Raw genomic sequence first — 18,022 nt, forward strand, 5'->3', positions numbered from 1 at the left:
CGAACCCGTGTCCCCTGCATCGGCAGGCGGACTCTCAACCACTGCGCCACCAGGGAAGTCCTCCCTCTTAGTTTTGATACAAAACATTAAATAACTAGTGAGGTGTAATATTCTAATAAAATTAAGATTTCCATGTGACACAGTTATTATTCAGGTAGGTGGCTAGACTGGAACAAATCAAGTTTTAAAGACATGGAGAAATTTCAGCACTATCATCTTCCTACAAATCCCCTCATTCACTTCCTCACATAATTAGCTTGAGAAGAAGGTATGAATTAGGTCGAATTTATTAACCAGTGATCTTTAAACTGAAAAATACCAAACTTGAATTCTGTTTCAAAGCTAAGAATGTCAAGGCTATGGTACATGGCTGTACGTGTGGGGTCGATACACTAAGGACTTTAGAGGCCTGAGTCAGTCTGGGACTTTGCATGAGCATTAAATTCCCATGGAAAATTTAAAGGAAGAAAAGAAAGGGATAGGAAAGGAAGGTAGCATTGGTGGAAAACTTGAGCCTGGGACACCTTCAAAGTCTTTGAACTCCAATAGCTTTCTATGAAGCAAATCTCTCCATACTTGTTAAAAAACACAAGCCATTTCCCTAGGTGTCACAGAAGGACTCCTGTTGCTACTTTCTACTTTCAATCTACTCAGAAATACCCTGACACTGATCCTTCTGATAAGGAGGCCAGTTCTCTCTGTTCTGAGGGCAATCATGAGGTACTAAAACAAGTAAAAATGAAAAATAAAGAAAAAAAAATGATAGTGAAACATTACAAAGCAGGTTCAAAGTGAGGCCAAATTTTTAATTGACAATGTCAAGTTGACATTTTCTTTCTTCACTTTAAACTTGTTTGGGCCATCCTTCAGAACAAGAAGCTAGAACTCAAACATAACTGGCCTGCCTAAACATGGATTGAGTGAGACAATTTATATGTTGTTTCCTTAAAAAGGTGTACACTGTGCAAGAAACAAATTCTAGTGGCATCAATTACCCTCTGCTAATAAAACAGAAGGTCACTGATTGTGTTAACAAATACCATGACCCCACTTTGCTTTATTCCCTTCTCTATTCCCTATCTTCCTCCTTCATTTTATTTGGAATAGACTATTAGTTTAGTTTGACTGTTTTATGTCAACTTAATAATGGAAAACAGGTTTCCAAATACCTGAACTAGTCTGGACCATGATTATTCTGTGAACTGTACATCTATGAACCATGCTATCCTCTTATCTGCATGCTGATACAAGATTTGTGTTGTTGTTCTCTTGATTTGTTACATGTTGATTGCTATATATATGGTGGTTACACATACCACTGAAAGTTCAAACTAATCAAATATAGAATTATCATTTTTAAAGTAGTAATTTATCTGCTTCTTATGATACCTTGAAACTATCTGACCTACAAAAATTATTAACTGCACGAAGGAAAAGGAAACTAAACTTACATCATCCATTTCTGTCTTCACTTTAAATTCCATTTCTTTCATATTTTTTATACTCAGAGTCTTTGCTCTAGAATTGAGGCAGATATAAAATACGTCATTTCCAAATTACTACATTAACCATGAAGAAATAAAAAGGATAAGCCATTTTATTTTAACAATTAGAACATATTTAGAATGGTTTAGATGCTATATCCCATTTGTTCATAAGACACTGGTAAATGTGTATCTCTCTGGGATCCTCAGAAACAGAGACATCTAAATAGAGATTTTAAAATGTAATTTATCTCATCTGGGCTCCCAGCTACTATATCTTCAAGCTAAATAGGTGGATTGATAAAGAAGAGCAATAAGGGAGAAGGCTAGAAAGTATACGGTATTTAAGAAAATCTTGTTTTAGGATAAAGGAAGTAAAGAGGGAATCAATGGCAAGATCGGACCACATAACAATGAATCTATATATAGAGACTTCATAAAGATAGAATCTATAGAGTTAAAACTTAAATTTTTAAGAATATATTATTTCAAAAAGAATTTCAAGGGAAGGATGAGAAGTGAGTAGAAGCATTATTGGATGATGAATATTGGGAAACAGAAAAAGAATTGATCAAAATATGGAATGGTTTACAGATGTGCAGTAAAAAACAAAAAGAATGTGTTCTTTAATAAATTATCTAGAAAAAAGTAGCTAAATTAATAAAGCTTCTGAAAAATTAAATTTTTGAGGTTATTTAACTTTTCAAATGATTACATTGTTATATGGTTTGTGTCTCATTAACTACTATATCCGTTCACTTAAAAAAATAGCTCTGTGATGCACTGTATAGCTGTGGGGTTAATTTATTTTCTTTAATGGATTTTATATATTCTATTTTATAGTTCTAACAAAATATTTCTCCTCATTAAGACCAGTGTTGTTATATATCACATGTAGATAAAAACTTCTATATAAATAAAACGAGAGTGTAATACTATCTATTCCACAGAAATAAAAGTAACTGGCAACAGTATATTTGCTGCTGTGTCAGAATAAACAGCATTTAAATAAGATCTTACCTTGGGAAACGACCAATCACAATAGCTATGGTACACACAACACCAAACAGCAGCCCCACATTGGCAGCAAAGCATATTGTAAATATATATGTACTGACCCATATGCCCTGAAAGAGAAACAGGAAACAAGATATGGGTCCTTTGTATTCTCATCTTTCTCGTGATTGCTAAATTCCTCACAATCTTGTTCTCTACCATTCCTGTGATGAAATCTCTCAGCAAGAATATATTACTCAAGGAGTGGTAAACAGAAGCCCAGGAACACAGAAACAAATCCAGGCCCCAGCGGACTCCCAGTGACAGCAGTTAAGGGAAAGGCAAAGGGAAAAGGTGGATTCTTTTTATATAGATGCTGCCAACCCTTAGTTCAATCCCCAACAAACTTTCTATCTAAGATCTGTAAATAGTTGGCTGATTTGCTTCGTTCAAAAGCATTCCATAATTTCCTACTGTTTTCTCATTTGGTGTAATAATATTACAAACAAGTGTTTGTAGAATTTTGGTCATTCTCAGTGATATTCTGTTTTCTGGGATTGATATAAAAAGAACTAAGGTAGCTTATTACTATTGATACATAGGACTCTCAAAGCCTATTGTTAAAATGACTGACTCTAACAGCACGACCAAAGCCACTTTTAGACCAACCACTATAAAAATAGTTATACTTTTATTTGCAAGCAGTCACTTCTTGTGAAATTGTGAAAGCTAAAAACTCAAGGCCAACTTAGTTCTTGGAAATATTTCAAAAGATTGCAAGAAAATTCTATTTTTCCTTTAATTGGGATTCCAACAATATTGCAGTTTTGTCTACCACCTGAAATTACAATTTGCAACAGGATACTGTATTATATTGGCAATTCTAAGTTTATTTCTGGCAAAAATAGCTTTAAAAGGAAAATAATTTGTGAAATCCAGAAAGTTATATTTTCTAAACACAAAATTCTGCATTTAGCAAATAGTAGACCAACAAAATTTTCAAACTCTCTCTTTTCTCCCAAATTACCTGCATTACTTTATGCAAGTAATTCTAAGTTGATTTCTTTCTGTCCCAATAGCTGTACTACCATTTTAAAACATTTTTAACAACATAATTCAATTCCATATGCTAATGAAAGATAAATTTCTCTATAATCTGAAAACAGCACAGATTCTTGGAGGGGTATAGTTTTGTTTTGTTTTTTTTTCCAGAGAAGTTTGAAACAAATGTTTCTAAAAGTTTTTTTTTTTTTTTAAGATGTTGGGGGTAGGAGTTTATTAATTAATTTATTTATTTTTGCTGTGTTGGGTCTTCGTTTCTGTGTGAGGGCTTTCTCTAGTTGTGGCAAGCAGGGGTCACTCTTCATCGCTGTGCACGGGCTTCTCACTATCGCGGCCTCTCTTGCTGCGGAGCACAGGCTCCAGATGCGCAGGCTCAGTAGTTGTGGCTCACGGGCCTAGTTGCCCCGCGGCATGTGGGATCCTCCCAGACCAGGGCTCGAACCCGTGTCCCCTTCATTAGCAGGTAGATTCTCAACCATTGCGCCACCAGGGAAGCCCCTAAAAGGTATTTTTTAACTTGAAATTTTTTACTTCTCCTTTGTCTGTATTATTTATCTACACTGAGCTTGAGTGGTTCTTAATGTTGAGCTATTTTCAAAAGCTAAGCCCTTGGAAGCAAATGGACAGATTTTTATCTGTAAAATTCCTTTTTGATATAGAAGAAACAAACATTTGGGAATAAACAAGAAACTATATTTTAAGTGTTCTCATGTTAAGATCCATCACCTACAAATGTAATGCTGTTAGCACTTATTATTACACCATCCTGTCATCTAATAGGTTAGACACTGAGATGTTTTTTCTCTATTCAGGTGAATGGAGAGTCATTTGAATCTTCTATTTGTACACAGTATGTTTTTTCCTTCCCAACTTATTACACCAGACTTGATTGTATACAAAATAAGGCTGCAAATTTTTGATCATTACTTCAACTTGCCATGATTGCTCTGTTTCTCACTCATCCCCTAATGCTTACCGAACCTGCCTGGGTGTGGCAGAATAAGACCTCACCAAAAGCTTTATAAGTCCTATTCCTCCTGGCCAACCTGCATGATTCAATATAGCATGGGGAACTGAGGATCCTAGTCCCTGCCATTTAAAAAAACACCGAGCCTGGAGGTCATGATTCATGAGAGCGACCAAAAATGTTGGTACCATCTGGTTCTATTTTTAAAGCAAATTTACTCTCCCACAATATCATCTATTGTAAGCTGGGCTTATAATGCTTAGTTATTTTCCAGGGCTACATTTATAACTTTGAAATAAACATCAAATAGAAATTAGTAACATAGACAAGTAAATAGTTCCACTGGTTAGAATAAGTCCCAACACTATTCTGTAACAATTCCTATTAAAGATCCAAATCCTAGATGTCATAGCTATAAGGAGTTGGGTTCTTGAAACCCTTTTTTTTTTTTGAAACCCTATTTTTTTTGCATTATGCATTCTTACTTGATCTCCTCCCTATTTGGCACTCACAGCCCCTAAACATAAGATAACCCCAAAGTTGGCCTCAAGTAGGGAACACATAAACTCTCCCTTCTATAGAAAATGTATCAGTGTAAAACACAGTTCAGCAGCTACTCAATCACTTCACTTCTCTGCTCCATCTGTTACACTGTTTTGGTGATTGATCCATATTATTAAATTTCTGTAGGTCTTAATTCTATCTCTACTGTTCAGTTCCTCAAACGTTCTAAGTCCATCAGTAAGGCTTCCATTTTGGATCCCTATTTCCTCATTATCTCAAAGAGGGTGTTGATCTACAACTCAAAGTAGAATTATTATTAAACTGTAAAAAAACTAAAGAGATAAAAATTTCTAATTTTTCTTTTTTTTTTAACATCTTTATTGGAGTATAATTGCTTTACAATGTTGTGTTACTTTCTGCTTTAAAACAAAGTCAATCAGCAATACATATACATATATCCCCATATCTCCTCCCTCTTGCCTCTCCCTCCCTCCCACCCTCTATCCCACCACTCTATGTGATCACAAAGCACTGAGCTGATTTCCCGGTGCTATGCAGCTGCTTTCCACTAGCTACCTATTTTACATTTGGTAGTGTATATATGTCCATGGCACTCTTTCACTTCATCCCAGCTTACGCTTCCCCTTCCCTGTGTCCTAAAGCCCATTCTCTACATCTGTGTCTTTTTTCCTGTCCTGCCCCTAGGTTCTTCAGAAGCTTTTTTTTTTTTCTTTTAGATTCCATATGTGTTAGCATACAGTATTTGTTTTCCTCTTTCTGACTTACTTCACTCTGTATGACAAACTCTAGGTCCATCCACCTAACTACAAAAAACTCAATTTCATTTCTTTTTGTGGCTGAGTAATATTCCATTGTGTATATGTGCCACACTTTCTTTCTCCATTCATCTGTGATGACTACTTACATGTTTTCTTAAGCTTTCAACCTTCAAATTACTTTACACATACATACATCTTTGGTAACTTTGCTTCATGATATTTAGGTATATTCTAACTATTGAGTTATCTGGACATATTCTGTCTACTGGGTGATCTAGCATATATCCACAAAAGTCTGTGCAATAGTATCACTACAAATGCTTTGCCCAGATCATATTTCAATAACCCATGGCCTCTCACTGTTGAATTCCTTAACAACTAGAGATACCTGTCCACTTTAACCACAGGAGGCCATTGTCAAGCTAAACCCAACATCGCATTTAATTATCGTGTACCTGCTATATTCATGTCACCTTTCCCAACATTATTTTCTTCCCAAACCATACTATCTACTTACTCCAGGTTTTCAACTATTATCTCTAAGTAGGAGATTACAAATTATGAGCCATTAAAGCAGTTTCAAACAGTCTACCAAATACCTTCAAACTCAATGTGTCCAAATGCACACTCATTAACTTCACCCTCCAAGTCTTCTTCTACTGTTCTCTTTCAGTTATAACACTAATATTATTCAAGGCACTACAATCAGGAACCTTTGAATAATATTTACTATTTCTCCTTTTTCATCTACTTGTCCAATCATTTCCAAGTCCTATCAATTATTAATAAAAAATATCTCAAATTATACCCTCTTCTCAATTCACTGATAATGTCCTAGTTCATACTTTGCTATTGTTCCCTTAAACTGTTCTAACAGCCTCCTACTTAACTATCTGCTTTTGTTATCAGCATTGTAAACCATTTGCCTTACTGCTACCAGAATAACCTTTCTAAGTATAGATTTGGATATCAGATTTAGATAGTGTATTGAAGTCAGTTTTACTTTACTCCCCTCTATTAAACTCCACCCAAAGCAATATAAAAATGAATATATATGGAGGAAAATCCAGCTTTGATGAAACAAGAACATGGTCACAACTCCTAACTGTAAAATACAATGTAGACTTGCAAAATTTGTAAGATATCAAGGACACTGGAAGCCAACAAATTTATCCTCAAAGTTTAATCAATTATAGATTTCTCCATGAATGTCACAATTTTAAAAATTCTATACAATAATCTTCTGATAAGAGCTTTAAGTTCTAGAGGCAATAGTTGACCACCAGAGAAGAAGGAAATGTACCCGTATGGTATCTATTTGATACTATATAAAGAAGAGCAGTAAGATAAAATGTCATTTGTATCACTTACAACCTAGCTTCCTAACCAAAGGAGACTGACAGAGATGAAACAAGGTGAAGAAGGTAGAGGAGACAGCTAGTATCAGATCATCAGAGAGCCTGTGATTTGTGAGGCTTTATTTCAACTAGGGACAAATCTTCAGATGACATAGTTAAATCAGAGTCGTGGGATGCTCCACCTCACTTCCTACCTCCTGCCCTCCCCACATTATTTTTCAGCAAATAGCTATGTCCACTAAAGATGCATCATAATCATAAAGGAATAATCAAGGAAGCTATTTATAAAAATGGGAAAAAGAAATAAAGTAACAAAATAGAGACAGAGGATAGGTTTAGGCAATAAAATCTCAGGAAAAAATCCTCAAAAATAGATATGAAGAGTCAAAGAAAAAAAACTGGGAAAGAAATTGAATGGAAACAAAAATATTACAGAGATAAAAGCCATATTTTAAATTTACTAAATAGGATAATCACAACAAGAAATACATAATCAGAGATACAGTGAATAGTCCAGAGAAGCCATATGCACACACACAAACACACATATGCACACCCCAAAATAATCATGGGAAATGTACAGATTTTAAGAAACAAATTAAATTAAAAATACATAATTCATTAAGAGAACAGAACATATATATTTGAAAAAAAATTCAAAGATATATTAGAATAAAAATTTTGTATGTAATTCTTGATTCCGAGATCACAAGGATATGTCACTCTCTGAGAAATTTGATACTAACTGTTCGACCACAAGAAATATTCTGACAATATTACCAAACTTTATGAGCAAGAAAGAAACTCACTGAGCATCCATTTAGAAAAATAAGCTCACATTAAATAGTAAAAAATTATGTTGACCTGTAATTTCTCTGCCTTATCCCTCAATGTCTGAAGATAATTCAAGCTTAAAAAGCCTGGAGGTGGGGGCTTCCCTGGTGGCGCAGTGGTTGAGAGTCCGCCTGCCGATGCAGGGGACACGGGTTCGTGCCCCAGTCTGGGAAGATCCCACATGCCGCGGAGCGGCTGGGCCCGTGGGAGAGGCCACAACAGTGAGAGGCCCGCGTACCGACAAAAAAAAAAAAAAAAAAAAAAGACTGGGGGAAAGCATTTTAGACTCAGCCAAAAACTTCCTTCTAGTATAAAAAGAAAACATGTTTTCACCATGAAGTAGCTCTGAGAATATAAAACACATGAGCCCTTCTTGGAAAACTGCTTTGTGATAACATACAAAATACAACTAGAGGAACTGAAATAAATAACACAGGAATGTGAAACTGAATTTTTTTAAAGACTAAAGGTAACCACCAAATGCATTTAAATAAGCTTCCATATTCTATAATTCAATGAATGACATCATTTTCCTCCAGTGATATTCCTAACTGAAAACTTAGGAGCCACTCCAGACTGATTCACTTCATGTGATGAATTCGTGATGAGGGATAACTCATGAAACCGCTTTAGTATTTTTCAACTCTATTACTTCCTCTTGAATCTCAACTGTTAGTTGTGGTCTAGGCCTTCCTTATTTATTTGCCTGAATTATTAAAGGAGTGCTTCCAATTGTTGCATACTTCATCAGTTCGATCCATCTTCCTCAAATTACTCACATGACCTTTCTAATACATAAATCTTATTCCTATTTCTCCTTTTAGTGATGCCTCACTGCCTTCATGATGAAGTCTAATCTTTGCAGGACATAAGCAGGCTTTCTCAGTCCAACCCTTTCTTAACTTTTCCAACCCCATCTGTTACTACTCTCACCTTCCTGCTATATGTTCTATCCATCATTTCCTGGAAAAAGCCTTCCCTGACACCTCTCCCCATCCATTATGGTAATGTGCTCCCCCTTATGTGAATAATGAGTTCCTTAGAAATACCTTTATCATGAGGTTATCAATAGCTTGTTAAATAAGTTTACATCTTCTCATTTTTCTGTTTCCATGAGCCACCTCACATATACCACCTTAAAAAAGTCATTATCCTCCATCAGCCTAGTTAATTTTGGTCTCTTGGACTGCCTACAAAATACTGTTCCTTCAAGTCTCAGTTCATATTTCAGCTCTGCTGTAAGTCTTCTGTATTAACCCAGTCCAAATTAAATGTTCCAGCCTCCATTTTTCTCCAGTACTAAGATTTTTCATTTGCTTCCAGGTTATGTTGTATCTTGCCTCATATAATAGTTACTGTTTCTGTGCCTGCATCCTGCACAAATATTAGTGTCTAAAGAAGGTAAGTACTTCTTTATTCATCTCTGAATTCCACATGGCAACAACTATTGTGCCTTGGTAGAAGCTCAGTAATATTGAGACGTAAGAGGAATATTATCTTTTTTTAACATCTTTATTGGAGTATAATTGCTTTACAATGTTGTGTTAGTTTCTGCTATATAACAAAGTGAATCAACTATATGTATACATATATCTCCCCATATCCCCTCCCTCTTGAGCCTCCCTCCCACTCTCCCTATCCCATCCCTCTAAGTGGTCGCAAAGCACCGAGCTGATCTCCCTGTGCTATGCGGCTGCTTCCCACTAACTATCTATTTTACATTTGGTAGTGTATATATGTCAATGTTACTCTCTCACTTCGTTCCAGCTTACCCTTGCCCCTCCCCGTGTCCTCAAGTCCATTCTCTATGTCTGCATCTTTATTCCTGTCCTGCCCCTAGGTTCATCAAAACCTTTTTTTCTTTTCTTCTTTTTTAGATTCCATATATATGTGTTATCATACGGTATTTGTTTTTCTGTTTCTGACTTACTTCACTCTGTATGACAGACTCTAAGTCCATCCACCTCACTACAAATAACTCAATTTCATTTCTTTTTATGGCTGAGTAATATTCCATTGTATATATGTGTCACATCTTCTTTATCCATTCATCTGTCGATGGACATTTAGGTTGCTTCCATGTCCTGGCTATTGTAAATAGTGCTGCGATGAACATTGTGGTACATGACTCTTTTTAAGAGGAGTATTATTAAAGTACATGCCAGCATAAGTAATCCCCCAAAATCTCTCAGAGCAAAGGCTCTGAAGGAGGGAGAATACATAAATAATTGCATTTCAATATGGTGAATGCCATAATAGAGCTAAACAGAAGCTACTCATGAAATAATTCACCCATATAGGAGAGGGAGAGAATTTTGGATGTTCTTGCATAGATACATTTCTCTAGAACAAGTATATTAAACATTTATGTTAGTAAAATTCATATTTTATCATTGTTCAATATAATTTAATCTGTTCCTAGCAATATCCTTTCAACATAATGCTCCTCTCAATGTAACCCATTTACAAAGAGTCATGAGACTCTTTCTATTTAGAATGAATATGGTCACTATTAATATGTTTACCCTACATTAATGCAGCATACGTTTCTTAGCAATCAATGCTGGCTTTTCATATATGTTATAAATAGTCATATTTCTACTAGCTATTCTTTGATGAACTTCACTTCCAGAATCAATTCATAATGGAAACTGGAAATCCCCAAGCCACTCAAGTTAGCTAGCATTTCTTTAAAAGTTCTTAAACACATCAATCAAAATTTGACAGAATTCCATTTCTGTTTCTTATGAAGACATTTTACATTTTAATATTTTTATTGAGTTTGAAAAAAGATAGCTTGTGAAATGTAAGTCTCAAATGGCTAAAACTATTTTTTTTGCAAATGGAACTATTAAAGCTTATTTTGTAACGTGTTTAAGCCAAAGATAGTAATTTTAGATCAAATTTCTACTCACCCAATCAATTTTATCCACATTCCAATATTTTTTTAAATCCCGAAACTGTATTAGCATTCCCTTCAGTCCCACGACAATAATACTTGCAAGAACACACTACAAATAAGAAATAAGTTGATGAAGATGCAAGATAAAGATTTTAATCTAAATTTAAAAGAATCATGGTATTTTTATGTCTTTGTCTTTGAAGTACTTACTAAAGAAAAACAATAACCATTTAGAAGACTGAAGTAATATTCATTTTGTTTAGAACTAACCTATTATTGTACTTTAGGAATATAATAGCAATTCTAGAAAATCACAGGGTACATATTATGGCATTCTAAAAAAAAAGGAAGAAAGAAAAATAAAAGTAGTGAATTATAAGGGTGAATGTTATAAGGCTGAATGTCCTCTTAACTTTATAATAATTATTCACTGCCATTTGTTTGAAATCTGTTTGTTGCAAAAATTAAATATTTATATCATGTATTTCTTTATAATTGTCTTGAGTATCAATTTTCTAGTTTCACCTGAATATATTTATAACTCTCTTGAAAAGTGAACTTGGTTATTGGGATCCTCTCATGAAAGTGATTTATTCTTATTACATGAATGAAGAATTAGAACAAGAAAGGACTGACACTGTCTCTGGATCTCTGAAGACCAGGATCTTACTCACATCACTTTAGTGCCCCAGGCTTCTGAAAAGCAAGGTAAACACGTGTACTAATATTCTGAGTCACTTTGTATAACCACGTATCAAGGGTGGCAAGATGCATTTTGTTGCCTACTCTCTTGCCCAGCATGCATTTTCTAAGAGTACAAATTTTATAAAATTCTTCCAAAGTCTACTTCTTAAAACAGACTTCCCTGGTGGTCCAGTGGTTAAGACTCTGTGCTTCCACTGCAGGCGGTGTGGGTTCAATCCCTGGTCAGTAAACTAAGGTCCAGCATGCCACATGGCACAGCCAAAAAAAAAGAAAAAAAGAGTGGCATGTACTTCTTATAACAGAGACTGCTTAGTTCCACCTTCTAAATGAATACAGAATAAATCTAATTCCACGATATAATTTTTATACAAAAGCCTAGGAATTAGAAAACAGCCATGGTACCCTCCCATACCTTCCCCATCAAATGTGGGCTCTTTCTATCTTTCCTCCATTCAACCATTACTTATGTCACATAAGGTTTCAGATTTAGGATCATTGAGGTTGTTCTTCAAAGAAATTTTTAAAATACAATGATTCTCATTAAAAGTAAAGTTAAAAAGTAAATAATAAAAAGCACTACTTACCATGGGCAGCCAGTAGAGCAAGGGTCCTATTGCATAGATGACTATCAGGATGAAAATGCAAGATATTAGACAAGCCACCTATAAAATACAAGACAGACAAAAAAGAAAGCTTGAACTTTCTTATTATTCCAAAGTTATAGGGGGAAAAAGATAATTCTTTGTTCCTCTTGATAAGAAGAAACAAAATGTTGGCACATGATTGTTAAATTAAATAGACTGTCATCTATATTTTGTAGCTGAAGGAACCCAAATGTGACAGCTGACAAACTGGTGCAATCAAATTAAGTGAGCAATGACACAAAAGCAATTCTAAACAAAGAAATAGGACACCATCAACTTTTATCACACATCACAGCATGGTTTTTTTGTTTGTTTGTTTAATAGTGAAAAAGACATTTCAGCTAAAAGTCCTTTAGCCTATAGTTGTTCAGCCTGGCCCCCCTTCTCATTTCCTAGTTGTTTGGGTAATAACTGAATATGCAGCTTAGGGTTTTTCTGTGCTGATGAAAATTTTCCACAGAAGCCTTTACTCTCTTTGTTGGAGTCCTTTTTAATATGAAACAGTTATATGGGATTAAGGAAGCAGTCTCTGCAGTGAAACAGACTTAATTTTATTAATCCTGAAAAGTCATTAGTATTGTGTTTTAACCAACTCAACTTGCTGACAAAAGGTAATTCAAAACAGCTCACTCCTAGCTATGCTCCACTTAATGGAGAACAAATTTCACATAAGCAAATGCTCATGTCTTAATAGAAACATTTAGCCAAACTGTCAGCCTAACAAGAGGAAAGAGGTCTTTCACAGGACCAAAAAGACACCCAAAATATCTTTATGGAAAAATCAAAGGAAATAAGGCCTATTAGACTGGCTAAAAATAAATATATAAACAAATAATCAATAGCAAGGGCTGGCGAGGACTCAGAGCAACTAGAGTTCTCAGACACTACTAGTGGTAATTCAATGTTGTACAGCCACTTCAAAAACAGTTTGGCAGCTTCTTATGAGTTATGTATGACCCAGAAATACCTAAGAGAAATGAAAACATACACCTATGAAAATACTTACATGTAAATATTTATAGCAGTTTCATTCATAAATACCAAAAACTGTAAATAACTGAATTGATTGTCCATCAATTGGTGAATAGATAAATTTTGGGACATTCATACAATAGAATACTACTCAACAATAAAAAAGAACAGACTATTGATACATACAACAGCAGGGATGAAACTCAAAACCATTAAACTAAATGAAATAAGCTTGATACAAGTTCCTTCCATATTTAGTGGAGCTCATCTACAGCACTCTCCAGCATATAAAGGGGGAAAAGTCCTTCTGTGGGAAATAAGTCATTAGAGAACTAAAGATTGTCCATAAAAGAAATTATAGTACACAAAACTGTCACTGAACTGATTATTTAGGAGTAACTGGTGATTTTACATGATAATAATTTTTAAATAACAAAATATTATGCCTGTAACTCCACTAGACTGGAGAGAGCTAGTTGTCAGAAGGCAGATTACAGGATTCATTCAGATACCCATGTGACTCAGTATATCCATGTATATGTGGAAAGAAGAAGACACCAACCGCTAAGGTGCACTTCATATCAAAAGACAATGGCATGAGAGGACTTTCAAAGATGGTGGAGGAATAAGATGTGGAGATCACCTTCCTCCTCACAAATACATCAAAAATACATCTACATGTGGAACAACTCCTATAGAACACCTACTGAACATTGGCAGAAGACCTCAAACTTCCAAAAAGACAAGAATATCCCCACTTACCTGGGTAGGGCAAAAGAAAAAAGAAAAAAAAAAAGCGAGACAAAGGAACCAGGATGGGACCTGCGCCTCTGGGAGGAAGGTGTGAAGCAGGAAAAGTTTCCACACACTAGGAAGCCCCTTCACTGGCAGGGGAGGGGGAGCTTCAGAGTGTCAGGGTGTGGAGGGCGAAGTGGAGAGATTCCCACACAGAGGATCGGTGCCAACCAGTGGGTGGGGGCTGGGGCTGAGGCTTGGGCTTTGCAGGTCAGACCCCAGGGAGAGAACTGGTGTTGGCTGCGTGAAGACAGCCTGAAAGGGGTTAGTACACCACAGCTAGCCAGGAGAGAGTCTGGGAAAAAGTCTGGACCTGCTGAAGAGGCAAGAGACCATTGTTTTGGGGTGCACAAGGAGAGGGGCTTCCTACTCTGTGTGCCCACAGATGTCAGGGCACTGCCTAAGTGAACTTGAGAGATGGGCGCAAGCCGCGGCTATCATCTCGGACCCAAAGGCGGGCAAGGACTGCTACTGCTGCTGTCACTGTCACCAAGACTCCCGTGTGCAAGTGCAGGTCACTACCCACACCTTCCCGGGAGACTGTCAGCACACCACTGCCAGGGTCCAATGATCCAGGGCCAACTTCCCTGGGAGAACACACAGCACACCTCAGGCTGTTGCAACTTCACACCGGCCTCTGCCACTGCAGGCATTCCCCACGTCACAATTGTGACTAGCGTACCCCTCCCTCTCCTCAGCCTGAGTGAGCAAGAGAGCCCTAATCAGCCACTGCTTTAACCTTGTCTTTTCTGGGTGGGGAAGAGACACCTGAGGGCAGCCTACATGCAGAGGCAGGGCCAAAACCAAAGCTGAACTGCAGGAGTTGCACGACAAAAGAAGAGAAAGGGAAATCTCTCTGTGCAGCCTCAGGAGCAGCAGATTACATCCCCACAATTGGTTTGGTAAACCCTGCATCTGTGGAATTCCTGAATAGACAATAAGTGTTCCCAAAATTGAGACTGTGGACTTTGGGGGCAACTGTGGTCTTGGGGTTTAATTTCTGTGTTTGAATTATTTTTGGTTTTATGTTTATCTTAATTTAGTTTTTAGTGTTTCTTTTCATTTGTGGGTTTGTTTATTGGTTTGATTGCTCTCTTCCTTTTTGTTTTTCTTTTCTCTTTTGTGAGTGTGTGTGTGTGTATGTTTCTTTGTGTAATTTGTCTGTTTAGTTTTGCTCTTTAAAAAAAATTAAGCACTTATATAAATACTCAGGAATATAAAACTGGCCAGAACGAATTTCGGGTTCATGTGATCTAGAAAATATTCAACATTAAACTGATATCTGATATTGAAGGTGACTTAAGCTTGTTGATCTAATTAATATAGACATGTCTTTAGAGTCATTAATATAAAGCATAATACTTTATTGTACCTAGGAATGAAATAAGACCTTATTACATCTGTTGCAAGGAAAATAACTTGATAGGATGAAACTTTAAATGTAAATGAGATAAGAGCTTTCAGGTAAATGCTATAGGAATAATTATGTTCTGAAAATTATCAAAATAGTGTCTCCAGATTTTGGTAACTATTACTTGCCACTTGGTTTTCACTAAAAATTAAGGTTTTTAAGAGTCGGGGACTCTAATTTAAATATGTAATTAAAGCTATTAAAAATAATAAAATCTTTCACTATATAATAGGAAAGTGGGACATATGTTTTGAGTAAAAAGGAGTTTTATGCATGGTCAGACTGAGATTATATTAAATTTAATTGGGTAAATGGATTTTGTTATTAAAAGTAGACTGGTGCAGGACCAGACTTGGCTCCTCTCTGCTAAGATAGCAAGTTTACTTAGAATGCTGCTTTTGATAACATATTGTGTGAACTATCTTGCCGTTAACTGAGCTGTATTTGTTCTTAAATATTCTATCTGACCAAACGCTTTTTAAAAAAAAAAAGCTTTTTGATATTTTGGATGCATTTCCTATCAAATTCTAATGAAAGTTCTTTTGACTTCAGCTAGCTTTGGGATGCTTCAGAGGGCCCCAGAGAGCCTTCCTTATTGCATAGGTTTCACCTGTGGTGGAGCGTTGAATGGGATTTTCCCTTTTGAACTAGGCTTGGTCATTCATTCAGCTTTATCTCCGATGGGGCATTGGTTGGGGTTCTTCCCATTTGGACTGATGGGGTATTGGTTCAGAATCTTCCTTTTTTGTAACTGAGGAACTGTGACCCCGAGAGACTGATTTGATAACAGGACTCGTGTGTGACAACACCAGGGTATCCTTCCCTACTGCATTGGTTTTGCCTGTGGCGAAGCGTTGGTTGGGATTTTCTTCCTTTTTGGGGGGCTAGGGAACTGTGACACTAAGGCACCTCAGAGGAAAAAAAAAAAAAAATATATATATATATATATATATATATATATACATGTATTTAACTGACTAGAATTGGTTGGTATGCTAAATTACATGGAAAGCACTGTCAAATGAGCAATAATCCTCCTCAGATTATATGGTATGAATAAACGCTATTAAAATAGATTTTCTAAAAATTATACAAAGTTTCTGAAATTTGCATATGTTCTGGTATAATGCTATACTTTTAGTTGTTATCTTAAAATGCTGTATGTCACAACAACTTGAATAAGCTTCTTTGCCAAGAAGAATTCAAATCAGATCTTTAACCTTGCCATATTAAGACTTTTGTCATTCATAGGCAGCTTAGGTGATGATTTGCAAAACTGCCACATCTTCAAGAAGGCTCATAAAAAGGAACTTTTTTTAAACAAATATGCTTCTGATAGCCTTTAGATAATACCGCTAGACTGGGTAACAAATGACAAATCTGGATGAACTGATTAATTCATCCAGATCAACAGGAATTAATTACATGGGACTGAATGAACTGATGAATATGATTTATAAATATATGACTTTGGGAAATATACTAGCCTTAATCTTTGTTTTCCAGAAAAACCTTTTATCTTATATTATGACCTACAACAAGTTGATAAAGTATACCCTTGTAAACAAAGATGAAACATTTATCTTTTTCTCTCTACCTGATCCTGCCTGAATTTGGCTTCTCCAGCTGGCTCTCCTGTGGACTTGATGGTTTATTGTAACTGGATTACAACCAGTTTTACTAAGCATTGTTTTTGCTTATTCTTTGTTTCCAAATTGTTTATGCTTTGTGTCTTCCTGCTGCACTATGACTTTGTCAATGTTACTACGTGCATTACTTATATACTGTCTATTTTATAAGATTGTTGTCTCTTACAGTGTATAATCAGGCCTCCAACAAAACTGATGATGGCTAAACATCCTGAGGAAATAGATCACATTTATGACTCTTATAGAATAATTGTAATAGTATGATTCTAAGTATGGGAAGAAGCAATAAGGGAAAACATTTCTTGGATCATAATAGACTAGAAAGACAGAGGATTCAGAGAATCTTTAATTATCAACAGGTCCTAACCCAGAAATTAGCACCTGGAGTGGCATATCAACAAGAATTTTTGCCTGATCTGGGATGAGCCTCCCAGTGCTGTGGGATAAAATTCGGTCATGAAACGTCTCCCAAATACTGGTCAAATTCCAGACCAAGAGGAGGATCTGAGAAATTGAATATTTCCATTAGTCTGCCATCTTCTCAGATGCCCATCTTTCTGAATAAAGTCGCTATTCCTTGCCTCAACACCTCGTCTCCCAATTTATTGGCCTGTCATGCGATGAGCAGAGCAAGCTTGGACTTGGTAAAAGTATCAGCAAAATTGACTAGTTTTATAATTATCAGATACTTTCATTTTTCATTAATTCTTTCCACACATAGTTATTGAACACCTACTATGTGCTAAGTCTTGGGCTGGACACTGAGGATATGGTGAACCAAAGCAGACATGGGCTGTCTAGGAGCTGAAGTCAAGAGCAGAAGGCAGACATCAATCATATAATCACACTGATGAACACTTAAAGTCCAACAGAGCTAAGATCTCTGAAGAAAAGAACACAGTTGACCCAAAAGTGTCAGTGAGATCTGAAGGGTGGGAGGAGTTTACTTAGAGGAGGCAG

At 36.0% G+C, this 18,022-nt stretch overlaps 1 protein-coding gene and 1 pseudogene across 1 annotated transcript in view; both read right to left on the reverse strand.

The window, feature by feature from the left end:
* LOC102987918 (serine/threonine-protein phosphatase PP1-gamma catalytic subunit B-like) overlaps window positions 1-717 on the reverse strand; it is a 3,511-nt pseudogene extending 2,794 nt beyond the window's left edge.
* The window catches only part of SLC26A7 (solute carrier family 26 member 7), a 208,020-nt gene that overhangs the window by 51,035 nt on the left and 138,963 nt on the right, over window positions 1-18,022 (reverse strand). The window contains exons 9-12 of the mRNA XM_024115908.3: window positions 12,176-12,253; window positions 10,900-10,995; window positions 2,505-2,611; window positions 1,452-1,518 (exon numbers count right to left, since the gene is read on the reverse strand). Of these exons, the coding sequence (XP_023971676.1) occupies window positions 1,452-1,518; window positions 2,505-2,611; window positions 10,900-10,995; window positions 12,176-12,253 (348 nt within the window). The remainder of the gene's footprint in view (window positions 1-1,451; window positions 1,519-2,504; window positions 2,612-10,899; window positions 10,996-12,175; window positions 12,254-18,022) is intronic.

Source organism: Physeter macrocephalus, chromosome 15, assembly GCF_002837175.3.
Source record: "Physeter macrocephalus isolate SW-GA chromosome 15, ASM283717v5, whole genome shotgun sequence".
NCBI lineage: Eukaryota > Metazoa > Chordata > Mammalia > Artiodactyla > Physeteridae > Physeter > Physeter macrocephalus.